This window comes from Choloepus didactylus, chromosome 1 (genome assembly GCF_015220235.1).
Source record: "Choloepus didactylus isolate mChoDid1 chromosome 1, mChoDid1.pri, whole genome shotgun sequence".
Lineage (NCBI taxonomy): Eukaryota > Metazoa > Chordata > Mammalia > Pilosa > Megalonychidae > Choloepus > Choloepus didactylus.
Window position 1 is genome coordinate 92,169,218 of NC_051307.1, and position 14,325 is coordinate 92,183,542.

At 47.5% G+C, this 14,325-nt stretch overlaps 1 protein-coding gene across 4 annotated transcripts in view; it reads right to left on the reverse strand.

Moving 5' to 3' along the window:
- Nucleotides 1-13,418, reverse strand: part of HEG1 (heart development protein with EGF like domains 1) — a 92,010-nt gene extending 78,592 nt beyond the window's left edge. For 2 of the 4 annotated variants that reach the window (XM_037837339.1, XM_037837343.1), the window contains exon 1: nucleotides 12,964-13,416. In XM_037837339.1, coding sequence (XP_037693267.1) covers nucleotides 12,964-13,279 — 316 coding nt within the window. In that variant the 5' untranslated portion in view covers nucleotides 13,280-13,416. Of the gene's footprint in view, nucleotides 1-3,456; nucleotides 3,634-12,963 lie in introns of those variants that run through there. The other 2 variants (XM_037837340.1, XM_037837345.1) reach the window with 2 other exon arrangements.
- Between the last annotated feature and the right edge of the window lie 907 nt (nucleotides 13,419-14,325).

Sequence of the window (14,325 nt, forward strand, 5' to 3'; positions counted from 1 at the left end):
CTGAAAAATAAACACGCAGCAGAGCTGCTTAAAGACGAGGCTCTTGGGCAGAGGGGCAGTTTTTAGGAAGAAGGCAAAGCCGGCAGCTCCCGGGCTTTCCTGGACGTCGCGGGCCGGGCGAGGGGCGCTGCCCTCCCCGCTCTGTGTTGTCATCCTACTTTTGCTCACACCCCGAGAGGAAGCTCGGTGGCAGGGCTCCACCAAAGGAGCCCTGCCAGGTTAGCGAAACAATAAAAAGGCAAGGAAAAACATCCTGGTTCCGAGGAGGAAGAGGGGGGAGAGGAGCGACGAGGACGGAGCGGGAAGAAACCTCCGGGGCGTGTGCGGGGTGAACTTAATGAGCGTGGTCCTGGGCTTTCAACATTTACTCAGCTCTGGCAGCTGACTTTTATAAGTCTGGAGTTAATTTATTCTACAGACCTCTGTGAAGTGGCCTAGGACTCTAAGGAAATCATAGAAACATAATTTGTCTAGAAAGTTTACGGTGGTTAGAAAATGTACACAATGGAACATGTTTCAGCACAAAGGGCTCTGCCGCGGGCAGACAGGGTGAGGGCGGCGCTTTATCACTGGCAGGACGGGGCCGCGGGGAGCTGGCGGGATGTACAAGAAATCTATGTGAAGGGATCAATTTAAAGTCACTAAGATGCTTTTTGAATTAAGATTGGGAAATGTCACTATTTAAATATAATGTATATTTTAAAATCAGTTGCATACATTGCCAGTTAAGAAAAAAAGAGATAAAATAGAGGGAGAAGGAAGGGGGGCAAAAAAACAAATAAATAAAACAGAAGGGAGGAACTTGAAGAAGGAAGGAAAATGAAAGCTAAGGAAAATTTTTTAAAAAAAGGGGGGGGGGAGCAAGCAAGCTAATAATAATAGCAGCCAAAATGCCAGGCTCTGTGCTAAGCATTTCACATGGATTGTCTTAGGTAATCCTCATAATAATCCTATGAGGTAGGTACCAGTATTTCCCTGCTTTTCTGATAAGGAAACTGAGGTGTAGTGAGATTAAGTAACTTGCCCCAAGTTGCACAGCAGGTAGTAGAACTGGACCCAAACCCACGTCTGACTCCTAAGGCAGTTCAACTTTAAAAATTACAGAAATAGAGAAAGAATGAAGGATAAGAAAGTAAACAGAGAAATGGTAATGTGTACTGAAGGCAAAATCCAGAAAGGATTTCTGTCATATGGACTGTGATGATGACTCACTAAGGACATTTGGATCCAAACTGCAGTTTCACGACATAAATGGGGATATTTATGTAGTAAAAACCTGACATCCTATGTAGTACAGCCCACTGTCTGAAGAGAATTAAGTATGGGATGGGGTTTACAAATGAAGGAAGGTAGGGAAGAGTCAATGGTGATTACATGTGAGTCAAAGACACAGTCATCTTTTCAAGAAAAGGTGACAAGTGACAAAGATGACAAAATGTGTGAATGGGAGATTAACGGAACCATTAACAAGCAAAAGGAGGTCAGTTTGGGGGAGGAAAGGTGACAGGTGTATATTTATAATTGGTATCTGTTGGGTTTAAGTGCAGCATTATAAACGTGTGTGAAAGGTGACAGGTGTATATTTATAATTGGTATCTGTTGGGTTTAAGTGCAGCATTATAAACGTGTGTTGATGTCTGGTAAACTAGATCTCTGAAGATAAGAAAGATGGTTCTGGGAACAACCTGCTCAGACACAATAGGTGAAGCCCCACCCCGCTTTCCCTCCACAATGCTGTCCACACAGTTCCCCTACCTGGAATGCCCTGCTCCCTTTCCCTCGCCCTTATGGCAAAATCTCATTCACTTCTCACAAGCAGCTGAGAGGCCACCACTTCCAGGAAGGCTCCCCCAAAGAGAACGCTCTCCCTCTGGACTGTTGCTTTATCTCGTAATAGAATTGCACCGCATTTGCTCACGTTTCCATCTCGCTTATGAGGACTGTGGCTCAGTCATCTCTGAATCTCCTGGTGTGACTCAGGAAGGCACAATCAATGTCCACTAACCTGAGCTGCAGCTGAGGGTGGTGCATCGAAAAGGGCAGGTGGAAGGCCCCGGGCAAAACTGTGAGGGACGCCCACTTGATGGGAGGGAGAAGAGATGGGAAACAGCAACAGGTGAAGGAGCATTGGGTGAGGGGCAAAGAGGAGGCGGGAGAACGGAGCAGGGCGTCCTGCCGGGTGGGTGTGGTCACCGCAGCACCCTAAGAGCCAAGACAGGCAAGGGTGTGGGGAGGAAGGGTCAGTCGTGGCAATCAGAGGCAGCGGAGAGGACAAAGAGATAGAGGATTAAATAAGAACTTTGAGATTTCCTAGAAATGTTCTCCCTTTCTCTGTCTCCTCTCCAACTTTCTACTCATCCTTCCATATCCAGCTCAAATCCTAGCTTTTTCATGAAGTCCCACCTTGCTTTAACTAATAATAATGCCTGACGTGTTCCTAGGAAGGTCTGATGTCTAACATGTACCAAGCATATGCATGTTTACAAAGCACGGCCACATGGATTAACTAATTTCATCCTTAAAACAACACTGTGAAGTTGACAGAATTGTATTATCATCTCCATTTTACAGATGTGGCAAACAAGTTCATAGAGTAAACAGCTTTTCCAAGGTCATAGTCAGTTAATTGTACTGCGACTCAAATCATTTGCTACATCTATATTTAAAAGTAGTGAGAGTGCTTTCATAGTCATAATTACGGTTGCTCCTCCTCAAAAGCCTTGTTAAGGAAGCAGGACAGACACTATTATCCCCACTTTTAACGTGAGGAAATTAAGACCCAGACACATTAGGCAGCTGTCCAATTACACACAGCCAGAAAGTGGAAAGGGTTATGACCGAAAGTCCTCTGACTCCCCATCAGAGCTCTTGGGCAGCCACTGGCATCTCTCTTCCCTGACTCTGCCAGCAGCTACAGACAGCAGCACTCCATTACCACAAGGCAGGACTACACTATAAATAATTCCTTACACACCACAAGAATTCACCTACATGAGGCAGTATGATTCTCTCTAAAGACATCCCATAAGACAATACTTACTCCGACAATGCAGTTATCGCTCAAACCATTTTTTAAAGTTCTAAAATTTTCAACAGAACCCACAGAATATTCCCTTGCGTATCCTGGATAATGACAAATTTTATCCCTTGATAATGGATTTTTTTTTTTAATTTTGGAAACAGACAAGAATTCAAAGCCCAGCATGGTAAACGATGCAAGAGACTGAGACGGGTGATGCCATTTTGGATCCATGAGGAGGTTTAACTGCAAAGAAACACCGTGGAGTTGCTGGGGAGGTGGGAGGCTATACTGGCTCTGAAGTTTGCTCCGGACTCCTTCAAACACATTAGAGGCAGGGGCCAGTAACCCCCAAAGGTTCTGACCCAAAGGAGAATCCTCTTTGACCGTAGAGGTCCAAGTTTATTATTGTGCAATCCCAGTCCCACTTCACCTACTGTTTTTATTGAATCCTAAGTGCTTCTTGTGTGTTCATCTGGTTTTCCTCAGATGAGTATAATCTCTTAGGCCAGGCTGCTGCATTTAGGTTTTCTAGCTTCAAATCTTGCTCTCTTTTCTCTCGGTTTGAAGCTAAGGAATGGAAAGAGAGTTCTAGGAATCCCAAGAAGTGAGAGGTTAACAGGGGTGGGGTGGGGGGAGAACCAGGTAACAAAGGTCCTTAAAGCTGGACATGAGGCTTTTACATTTGGAACGCATCCCTCATCCAAGAAAAGGTGGGGGTGGGGGGGTCGGGTGCTCACCGAACCACAATGATCAGCGTGAACAGGCATCGGCTTCAGTAGCATTATCTTTGCTAATACTAACCGAGCTCTCCTTCCCAGGCACCAAGCAATCTGCTTGGCAGGGCTTATATGGCATTCACATCCCAAGCAGGGGTCTATCAGTGGTCCATTTGACAAATGAGGAACCAACGACAGAGGTTAAATGCCCTACCAAGGTCCCACAGCTGGCAAGTGGCAATGTTGGGGTTTGCGCTGAGGCTGTCTGATCCCCACGCCTGGACTGCTCCACGGTCTGTGACTGCAAAGCCAGAAGGGCTCCCATCCACATCCTGGCAAGGACAATACTGGAAAACTCTCACCGCATGGAACCTAATTAGCAGCTAATTAGGAAATCCCATTCTTATGTTGAAAGCGGTTCCATCTCCTCCTACTACCCATGGAAAGAAAATGGAGTGGCCTTGCACAAACGTCTCCACTGGATTAAGACCAGGCATCTCTCTCCTGCATTCTCACTACTCCTTCCTTCAGTTTGACTGCCTCAGTTCAGATGGCCAAAGATGGGGCAGGGCCAGCCGGCAAGCCTGACCTTGGCCTCTGCCCTCTTCTTGTCACACATCTTCCTCCCTGGCCTTCATCCCCCCAATATATCAGAGACACTGAACAGGAACTTGTCAAACTTTTCAAATCCGTCTTGCCTCCAACAGCCCAGGTCCTTTCCAGCACAGATAGATGGGAGCTTTTGTTACTCTAGTTCTCCCATGAGGTCAGAGCCCCACACGCCCCTCCAATATGTATGTCCTACTCATGTTATCTGACTGAAGCTTTCCTCAAAAACTTTCACATGACAGGGAAAGTCAGAATACAGAATACTACCATGACATTCAAGTATCCCAGAACTAAAATATAAAGCAAAAAAAAAAAAAAAAAGTGTCTATTTTTAATAGCCATTGTAGATGTAGCAGGTGGTCTTTCCAGCTCCTCGAATTGCATGGTGGTGCAGGCCCTGCTGCAGTACCACATGGGGCAGTGAGTGGCCACAGGTTAGACATGCTTACAGGGCTGAGTCCTGTACTAGGCACTAGGAACAAAGACGGATAAGATCTGGTGCTTTCTCTCAAGGATCCAGAGGTCTGATGGGGTCTGCAATCACAGGTATACATCTTAGGGCCTTCTTCCTCATCCCCTCAAAAAGGCTCCCACAGCTCCTGGACTTCGAGTTAAGAAGCCAGGTGTTGACTTTCATCTCACTCATGCCAACATCAGGGAGGTCAGGAGGTGTTCACAGGGACAAAGACAGGCCTTCTCAGGAACAGAGCTTTTAGCACAGAGCAGACCTTCACCATCTCTAAATCCAATCCCTCACTTCATGAAGAAATGGAGGCCCAGGGGAGGAAGGGATTTGCCTAAAGTCACACGGTAGATTAGTGGTAGAGCCGAAACTTGAAACTAACCTTCTGGACCACCTTTCACCTCTGGCCACTCCAATTCCCAGGTTGCTGGAGCCCCACTCCAACCCCTTAACTATAGTTCTGTCACTATGATGGCTGAAAACTATTTCACTGGTTTTCAACAACTTTCTGGGAATAACTATGTACATGAGCTATAGTCACATCACTCAGTGGAAAAGTGTCTGGATGATCCTGATGTGGGAAGATTCGGGAGTTGACAATAGATTTAGGGGGTGGGAATCAAGGGTTCTGTTTCTTTCTGATCTTTCTCTTTCATTTCACTGTCAAAGTCTGCCACAGGGAGGTCAGCATCTGCTGTGTCTAACACTAACCATACTGTAAGCAGGCTTCTTCCTGCACTCTTGAAAGTCCCCACGAATCATCTCAGAATTAAGTCCCTCTCCTTGGGCCTCGTGTTCCCCCACCTCCCTTTGCATTTAACTTGGATACTACCCAGATGACACCACATGTCCAAGTAGATACAGGACAACTTCCAGGTACTTCACAGACTATGCACTTTATGCATAAACTGTGCACAATTTTCATCTGCCAATCCACTGCCAGCCTCCAAACTGTCCCCATCCCTCACTGCACTGTCAAGCCAAACTGGCTCCTTGGCTGGTGCCTCTTCCTCCCTCACTGTCTACACTCGGTCAGAGCCAGTTTCCTCTTCTCTTGTGGCTTCAACTCCTGTCCCTACCCCCAATCCCAGGCTGAACCTGGCCCTAACTTCTCTAGTTCAGTTCCACATTCTCAACTGTCCACAGAATATTTCCACTAAGACATGCTGCAGTGCCTAAAGTAACCTCTTTAATGGCAAACCGGCTCTTCTTCCCTCTTCCTCATTTCTGGTCCATGCCTCCCATTGTCTACACAGCCAGCCATTACCAAGTCCTCCTGCTTTACTCTTTTAAACAGCCCTTGCACCTGTCCCTTTCTTTCAATATCCACTACCTGCATCCTAGTCCATGCCCTCTCATCCGTCTTTTCCTTCCAGTGCATCTGATACAATGCCTGCCAGGAATCTGGTATTTCTAAATTAACCACTGGGCAGTAGTAAGGGTAAACCTGTATGTGGTGCATCTATGGGGCCCCAAAACCAACCACAAATGAACAATGAACAAGAAACTACACCACTCCTCTCCTCAAAAGCCATCAAAGACTCTTCAATGTGGATGTGATTGTGCTGGTTTGGATGTATTATGTCCCCAAAATGCCATTATCTTTGATGCAGTCTTGTGTGGGCAGGAAACGTATTGGGGTGGATTGGGTTGCAGACTTCTGATTGGATGTGGAGATGTGATCACTCAACTGTGGGCGAGATCTTTCACTGGATAATTTCCATGGAGGTGTGGTCCTGCCCATTCAGCATGGGCCTTGATTAGTTCACTGGAGCACTATATAAGCTCAGACAGAAGGAGCAAGCTTGCTACAGCCAAGAGGGACACTCTGAAAAACACCCAGGAATGGAGAGAGTAGCTGCAGATGAGAGACCGTTTGAACATGGCCGTTGAAAGCAGACTCTTGCTCCGGAGAAGCTAAGAGAGCACAAACACCCCAAGAGCAACTGAGAGTGACATTCTGGAGAGGAACATCCTGGGAGAAAACCATTTTGAAACCAGAACTTGGAGCAGACGCCAGCCACGTGCCTTTCTGGCTAACAGAGGTTTCCGGATGCCATTGGCCATCCTCCAGTGGAGGTACCCAATTGTTGATGTGTTACCTTGGACACTTTATGACCTTAAGACTGTAACTGTGTAGCCAAATAAACCCCCTTCATAAAAGCCAGTCCATTTCTGGTGTTTTGCATTCCAGCAGCATTAGGAAACCAGAACAGTGATAAAAGCAAAACCCTTATACAGATCTCTAAAGATCTCCACAATCTACCCTAATCTCCTTTCCAGTCTTGTCTTCAATGACTCTAGTTATAGGGAGGCCTAACTAGTTTCCCCAAGTCCTCTTCTCTGGCCTTTCTTGTGCTGCTAACCACCTCCATTTAAAAAAACCTTGAGCTCTTCAATATGTGGCATTTTGCTGATGCCAATACCCTCCCCACTTCTCTATCTGTCCATATCCCAGTCAATTTACAAAAGCTAAATTGACTCCCTCCTTCTCGCTGAAGATTTCCTGGACTCTCCACTTCCCAGCAGTCTCAGCATCTCTGCATGTGTACAGTCCGTCTCTTTCCATACCATTCCTTTAATCGGTATGATCTTCTTGTGACATTTCTTTGGAGTGAAATGCTCATCTTTTGCATCATGATTTCACTTTTTACAAATCAGATGTCTGCACTCCAACAAGACTGCATTATTCCCTGGGGGCATCTTGAACTTCCACCGCAATCTTCCGTATCACCTGGCACAGCTCCTCACACACAGTAAAGGCTCATCCTGCTTTACACATCAGTTAAGAGTGACAGAGACTACAACATCTGCCACACTCCAACAAAAGGAGAGGGAAAAAACAGGATAGAATTGCCTTGGTTTCTGTCTACAGAAGATGAATGGTGAGTGGGTAGAAGAGGGCATAGACATTAAAAAGAAAGCAATTTAACAGCATCAGAAAAGGGCACCATTTAACCTCTCCTCCTACGGAAGAGGTACTCCAAACAACTGCCTCATAATAACAAGCCAATGTTCCATGTTCCCAGGAGAGAGCCCATTAAAAACAGCAGCAATTCATTTCAGTTTGGCTGATAATTAATATAGCTACCTCTGGCATCAGTAACTTATGGGTTGGCATGTAAATAGGGCACAGTTCACAGTCTCCATATAAAGTACCATTTTATACATGTGGAAAGACTTGTGGTCTTAGCTCAGGAAATTTCCAGAAAATTTAAAAAGCTTCAGGATCTCTCCTCTGCAGGTTGTCCCCATTACAACTGCCATCTTCTCCTCTCTTCCACCACCATATTCCTGGTTCCTAATCTCTGAAAAAGGCAAAAAGAAAGACCCAAGGAGGAGACAAAGGAGAATGACAAGTTGGAGAGGATCTTAAAGATATGGTACAGATCTTGACCCATTTTTTTTGATGAGAAAATTGAGACTGCATGATACTGCAGAAGGAACAGATTCTGCAAAATCTATTTAAATCCTGCCTCCTCCATTTAAATATGTGATCCAAACCTCACCAGGCTCCAGTTTTCATGACTGGAAAAGGGAAATAATATCTGTGATGGTAATTTCATGTGTCAGCTTAGCTAGCTTAGGGTGTCCAGTTGTTGGGTCAAACACTGGCCTGCTTGTTACTGTGAGGGGATTTTGTAGCTGAGATTTGTATCTATAATTAGTTGATTGCATCTACAATCAACAAAGGAGATTGCCCTCAGCAATGAGGAGAGTCTCCTCATCCAATCAGTTGGAGGTTCAGAACTGGAACTGAGGATTTCAGAAGTCAGAAAGAAAAATTTCCATCTCTACTTCAGCCAGCCAGCTTCTTCTGGGGAATTCAACTTCACCTTCATCAGAAACCTGCAGCTTCTCCTGGGGAATTCAATGTCACCTTCATGGAGTTTCCAGCTAGCAGTCTGCCCTATGGAATTCAGACTTGCCAATCCCCTGTTTGCGTGAGACAATTCCTATAATAAATCCATATATATATATCCTGTCAGTTCTGTTTCTCTGGAGAACTCTGACTAATACAATATCCCTCACAGGATTGTTTTGGAGGGTCAGGGGGATAATGAATGTGAAAGTGCCAACTACACTTAGGTGCTCAAAGCAAAGGAAAAAGCCAGCTTCCAAAAGCTAGGGTGTTCAGAGAGGGACCAAAACTAGTCTTCTTCCCTGTTGCCTCCCTAGGATTCCTCAAAGGGAAGTACATTTATTAGAGCCCAAACCTTTCACTCATTGAAAAAAAAGGGGTGGTGGGGCAGGACTGGGGACAGAGGGAAGCCTCTGAAGAAGGCAGCAAGTGGCTCATGAAATAGCAACTGCCATCTGTTCTCTGCCTTCTTTCTGAATGTCTCTGGGGCAATGACAAGTTTAACTCCAGGAACCTTGTTTTCAGCCAGCTGGGGCAGGACTGCTGGAAGGCGAGAAGGGATCACTGGGAGGGCAAAGGCCCCTCCCCCGGCTCTCCAGGACTAGGGATGCAGGAACTGCTCAGCTGGACACCAAACACCTTTCATTCTTCCTCTACCCACACCATTCAGCTTTGGGTCAGAAAATATCAGTTCAGCATTTGCACACATGCTGAGGGAAGCCATAAAAAGGGTTCTTGCAAGCTTAAAAGGATGTGGCTTTAAACACACACACACACACTCACACACACACATACACATACACACACACACCATGGAGAGTCTTTTCCCCACACCCCTCCTCCTATTTGGGGTACCCCCATTAAAGCAAGCAGGCTTCTCAGGAATCCCCCCCCATCTCAGTCCAGAGAAAGGGGTCCACATTCCTGAGGAAAGTCACTTTCCCTTCCCTGAGGTGCTGCCCCTTTCTCAGTCCTGATCTTCACTGCACTGTGTAATGGTTCTCCCGGCCGCCAAGCTCAATGACGAAGTTGGCCCACAAAGTTACAGCAATTCAGGCGACAGCTATTTAAGAGCTCAGAAGGGGCTGGGTTTGCAGGGCTTCCTTTACTCTAGGGAGTTGCATTTTTCTAAGATTATTATTCTTTGGGCTGGCTGCTCAGCTGCTCAGCATCATTTCCCCTTTAGATGGGAAAGTTCTTTCCTTCTGCATTGATTTTCATAATAATTTAAACCCTTTTTTCCCCTCATTTGCAACGCTCACAATGAAAGCATGGCCTTTGGATTGCAAAATTTAGAACTGAGTGGCTCAGAAGTCCTGAGTAGTAGAAAAATACACTGAGAAGAAAACCTCCAGGACTTAGCATCCTCTCTATCACCACTGGCTGAAACACCAGCAACAAAACCTCAGCTGAATAGCCAGCAGGGTGGTAGGTGGGTGTAAAAACTTGACAGTGGTTGCACAAACAAGGGGCTGCTCTCCAGGGACCTGCAGTCTAATGCACAATGCAAACAATTACTCAACAGTGAGAGCTCTGAACTTTTCCAAGAGGAGGAAAAGGGCTGGAAATGGTCCACAGGGAAGAAAAGGAGTCACAGAGTGACCTCTGGGGACATCTCTGGTCCCTGCTGCTGAGAACAGTGCATTTGAAAGACTGAGCCTTGCAGGCCTGGCACTGACCAACATTATTCCTGTAGCAAAAAAGGGGCTGCCAGCAGTTTCTCCAACAATCAAATGAAGGACATTCTTTGTGAGATCCAAAGCTCATTACCAGCAAGAGCAAGCAACTCCCCAATCACAAAAATGTTGATGCAGAGCCTGGATGAACATCTGTCAGGGGTGCTATACGGAGCAGTCATCTCATGGGACACAGGGTGGACCAGATGACTCTGGAGGCTCTCTCAGCATCAAGACTATTTCACTACCTTGTAGTGAAGTTCCTAGTGATACATGGTGGCAATTCAAAAAGAATCCAAAGAAAACCTTCAGAGGTTATTAGGAAACTCAGAACCACTGAAATTACCAGTGCTGGTTTTCTTATTTGTTGTTTCTTTCTCTCCCTAAGTGACACTGTTTGAGCCAACACCAGAAAACAAGTACAGGTCATTCCTGGATCCTCAGCCATATTAGTAGCTTCTAGCAGTTTTCAACAAGGAATCAACTTCATCAATGCTCATCTCACCTTTTTAACATCCTACCTAAGAGCCAGACTTAGATCAGCTGAAGAGCAGGCACTCCTTTACCAGGTGGGGTAAGTGAAGGTTTGGACTATTCTGGCTCCTCCTTAACTGCTTTCTGGACTCTAACATGCATCCCTCCAAGTGCCTCATGTACCTGAAGCCTCCAACACTAACCTCCCAAAATGAATCAAACAGGAAAGATTGCCAAGCCAAGACTGGCAGCATTACCTGCCACACCTGTGAGGAAAGTTTGGGCCACTTAAGGTGCCGTGTATGTGGATGGGGGGGGGGGAGCTGACTAGGCCAAGGTGCTCATCCCCAGTTCTTACCCTAAGTCAGGTACCTCCACTGTCCCTCTCTCTGTAACACCTACCTCTCTAGGACCTGTGGGGATTCCCAGCCAGAAGAGAAGGAAGGAGACTCATGTGGCAGCCTCATCCCACCAGGGACCCGAAGTCAGCATCCCTCCCTACCCATCCCCTACTAACAAGATCAGGGCCCCATCGCTAAGTAAGCCTGAATACCAGCCATCAGTTCCTGGATGTTTCCTCTGGAATGTCCTCAATTTTCTGCACTCCACTTTCTATTTAGAAAAACTTACAAAATAGTATACGGTGTTCTTCAGTTACTTTCTAGTGCAAGAAAGTCAGGAAATGTTATCTTTCGTGCTCTTGATTCCTTCCCATGGAACTTAAAACAATGTATGTTGTAAGTTTTTCAAAAGTCAGAGTCACTGTAGGACATGACTCCTGAAGGTCTTTTGAAGCTTTTCTCATCTCCCCTTAATGTTACTCTGTTGCTGGGTCTTATGCCAGTGATTTAAGTTCACAAGGGCATTTTGCAATGAAGGGAGTATTGAATAAGAAGTTGAGTTTTTACTGGGGAACCTAATTTAAAAAAAAATAAAATAAAAATAAAAACTTTTTCTTATTTAATTAAAGGAAGCATCCCTAGGTTTAATGAAGTAAGCTAATACATACAGCAGAAAGTTTGTGTTACGAGAAACTTAAGTGAACTGTCAATTAGGGAAATGAAATCTTGTCAACCTTCACCTCAACTCAAACCCAATACCTAGTGTTTCAGGCAACCTTGCTTCTCCAGGATAACCCTGGAAGAAACAGGAAGGCAATGGCTAACACCACCACGTTGCTGACTTTGTTCAAAGCACTGTCCATTTATTTTTACTTTCATTTTGTCACATTATCACTAGGAGGCTAAGAGGAACAGGGATTACTTCCATTTCACAGGTGGAGAAACTGAGATCAAAAGAGGTGACATCTTAAGTTCACAATGATAATATGGTTAGAATTCCACTCAGTCCTTGGCATTTTCTTCCAGATCAAAAGAAGGAATTGCATTTAAAAAAAAAAAAAAAAAAAAAATTCGGGAGAGGAGGTCAGTTCCCTTTCTCTGACCGGGACAGAAAAGCTCAAGGAAGGTACCACATCAGCAATCTCCTAGCAGGGCTTCAACCTTGCAAATGTGCCCCCTCATTCCCACCCCAGTTACTCTGCTTTTAGAGTCAATCAGGTGCCCCCTCACTCCCACCCCAGTTACTCTGCTTTTAGAGTCAATCAGTAGAAAATAACTTTCTAATGGACTTGGGGGAGAGTGTTTTGTTTCCAACAACATCCTTTGTCCTTTACAAAATCCTCAGTGCTAGAATCCTTTAAAAATTCAGTTATTTACATTTGAAAGTCAGGGTCTGTACCTGGAGAGGCCAGTTCTGTATCTATAGAAAAAAAGGCATGATATTGGGGACTGGAGAGGCTGGATATTATTACCTCGGAGGTGGGAGAGGTGCTTTGGAAGTGTTTGTGGATTTTGTTTGTTTAGGCGGAGAGGAGGGAAGACCAGGTACACCATGGAAGATAAGTTTTTCTCCCAAGGGGCGCAGGGAAAACGGCATGGTCACACGGTGCAGCCACCAGCGAAAGCGTCTAAGAAATCCACTCCCCGCACTCGCTGCATTCCCTACCAGCGCACCCTCAGGGGTAAACGGAGCCCCGACCCGGGTCGCGCTGCACAGAGGGGCCTAAGGCTGGGGATTCAACCCGGGGCGCGCCCCCGGCCCGAGGTTCGCTCCGCGCCGCGTCCCCGGCTCTCACTCACCCGCGCTCTGGCCTCTGGGGAGCCGGCCGGAGGGTCCCTGCGGCGTCGCGGTGCCCGGTCCGGGGGACGTCTGGCTGGGGCCGGAGGCCGCGGGCCCACGGCGCTCCCAGGGCGGCGGCGCCTGCTGCTCGCGCCCGGGACCGGGCTGCGGTGGTCGCACCAGCCGGGTGTCTGCGAGGGGCTCCCCGCTCGGCGCGCTGCGGGCCGGGGAGGACGGCTGGCCCCGCGTCCCGGGGACCGCCGGCAGCAGCAGCAGCAGCAGCAAAGGCAGCAGCGGCGGCGGCGGCGGCCACCGCGAGGCGCGCGTCGAGGCCATGGTGGCGGCACCCGCCCGCGCCTCACATGCCCGGCGCGCGGGACGGGCGCGGGGCGGCCGCGAGTGCGAGGGAAGCGGGCGGCGGGCGCGGAGCGGGGAAGTGAGCGAAGTGAGGCTGCGAGCGCAGTCCCCGCCGCAAAAGTTGTCGGGAGCCGCGGGAGGGCGGCCGGGGGGCCGGGCGGGCGCGGCGGAGGCGGCCCGCGGCGCCGCTACATGCTAATTAGCCCGGGCGGGTCGCCGGGCGCGCGGCTCCTCCTCGGGTTGACATCACCGGGCGAGGGCGGCGGGCCCGGGGGCGGGGAGAGGGCAGGAAGGGGGCGGGGGCCGGGCGCCCCGGAGATAGGCCTGGCCTGGGATAGCGGGATGAGGTCAGCGCAACCCGGTGCAACTTTTCTCTCTCTCTCTCCCTCTCTCCCTCTCTCTCTGTCTCTCTGTGTGTCTCTCCCTCCCCCCCCACCTCTCTCTCTTTCTCTCTGTCTCTCTCTTTCTTTCTCTCTCTCTCATGGGATTCTCTAAGGGGATTCCTTTCCATTCGACCACTGCCTTTGGCTCACACCGAAGTTCTGCAGGGATGTCACCGGCAGGACACCCAAACAGGCGGCAGGGAAAAGGAAACTGAATTCAAGCACTGCTAGGGCAAAGGCATAATCAGGAAAAGGGCGGCAGAACGGGCAGAACGCATATTAAACAAAAGGATGCACAGAAATCATGGAATTTTAAATGGAAACCTTCTGGTGGGAGTTCAAAGACAGTGTAAATAAATAAAGTTTCATTTATGTCCATATCATACACCCACCAATTAAAAAAAAAAAGTCTGAATTTTAGGACTGCTAGCCTCTTCATTTAGAGGTGAAGAAGGAAGGGCTCAAAATGGGAAAAGAACTTGGTCAAGGTCCTAAAGATTAAATGATTTATCTGTGAATGACCATGTGACCTCATGAATTCTGCTCTCCTAATCCAGAATTTGCAATGAAACTGAAATGGGCCCTTGTCGGTTCTGTTGAAGACACTGTCTGGCCACCGAGGAGGTATGGACTTCTCTCTCA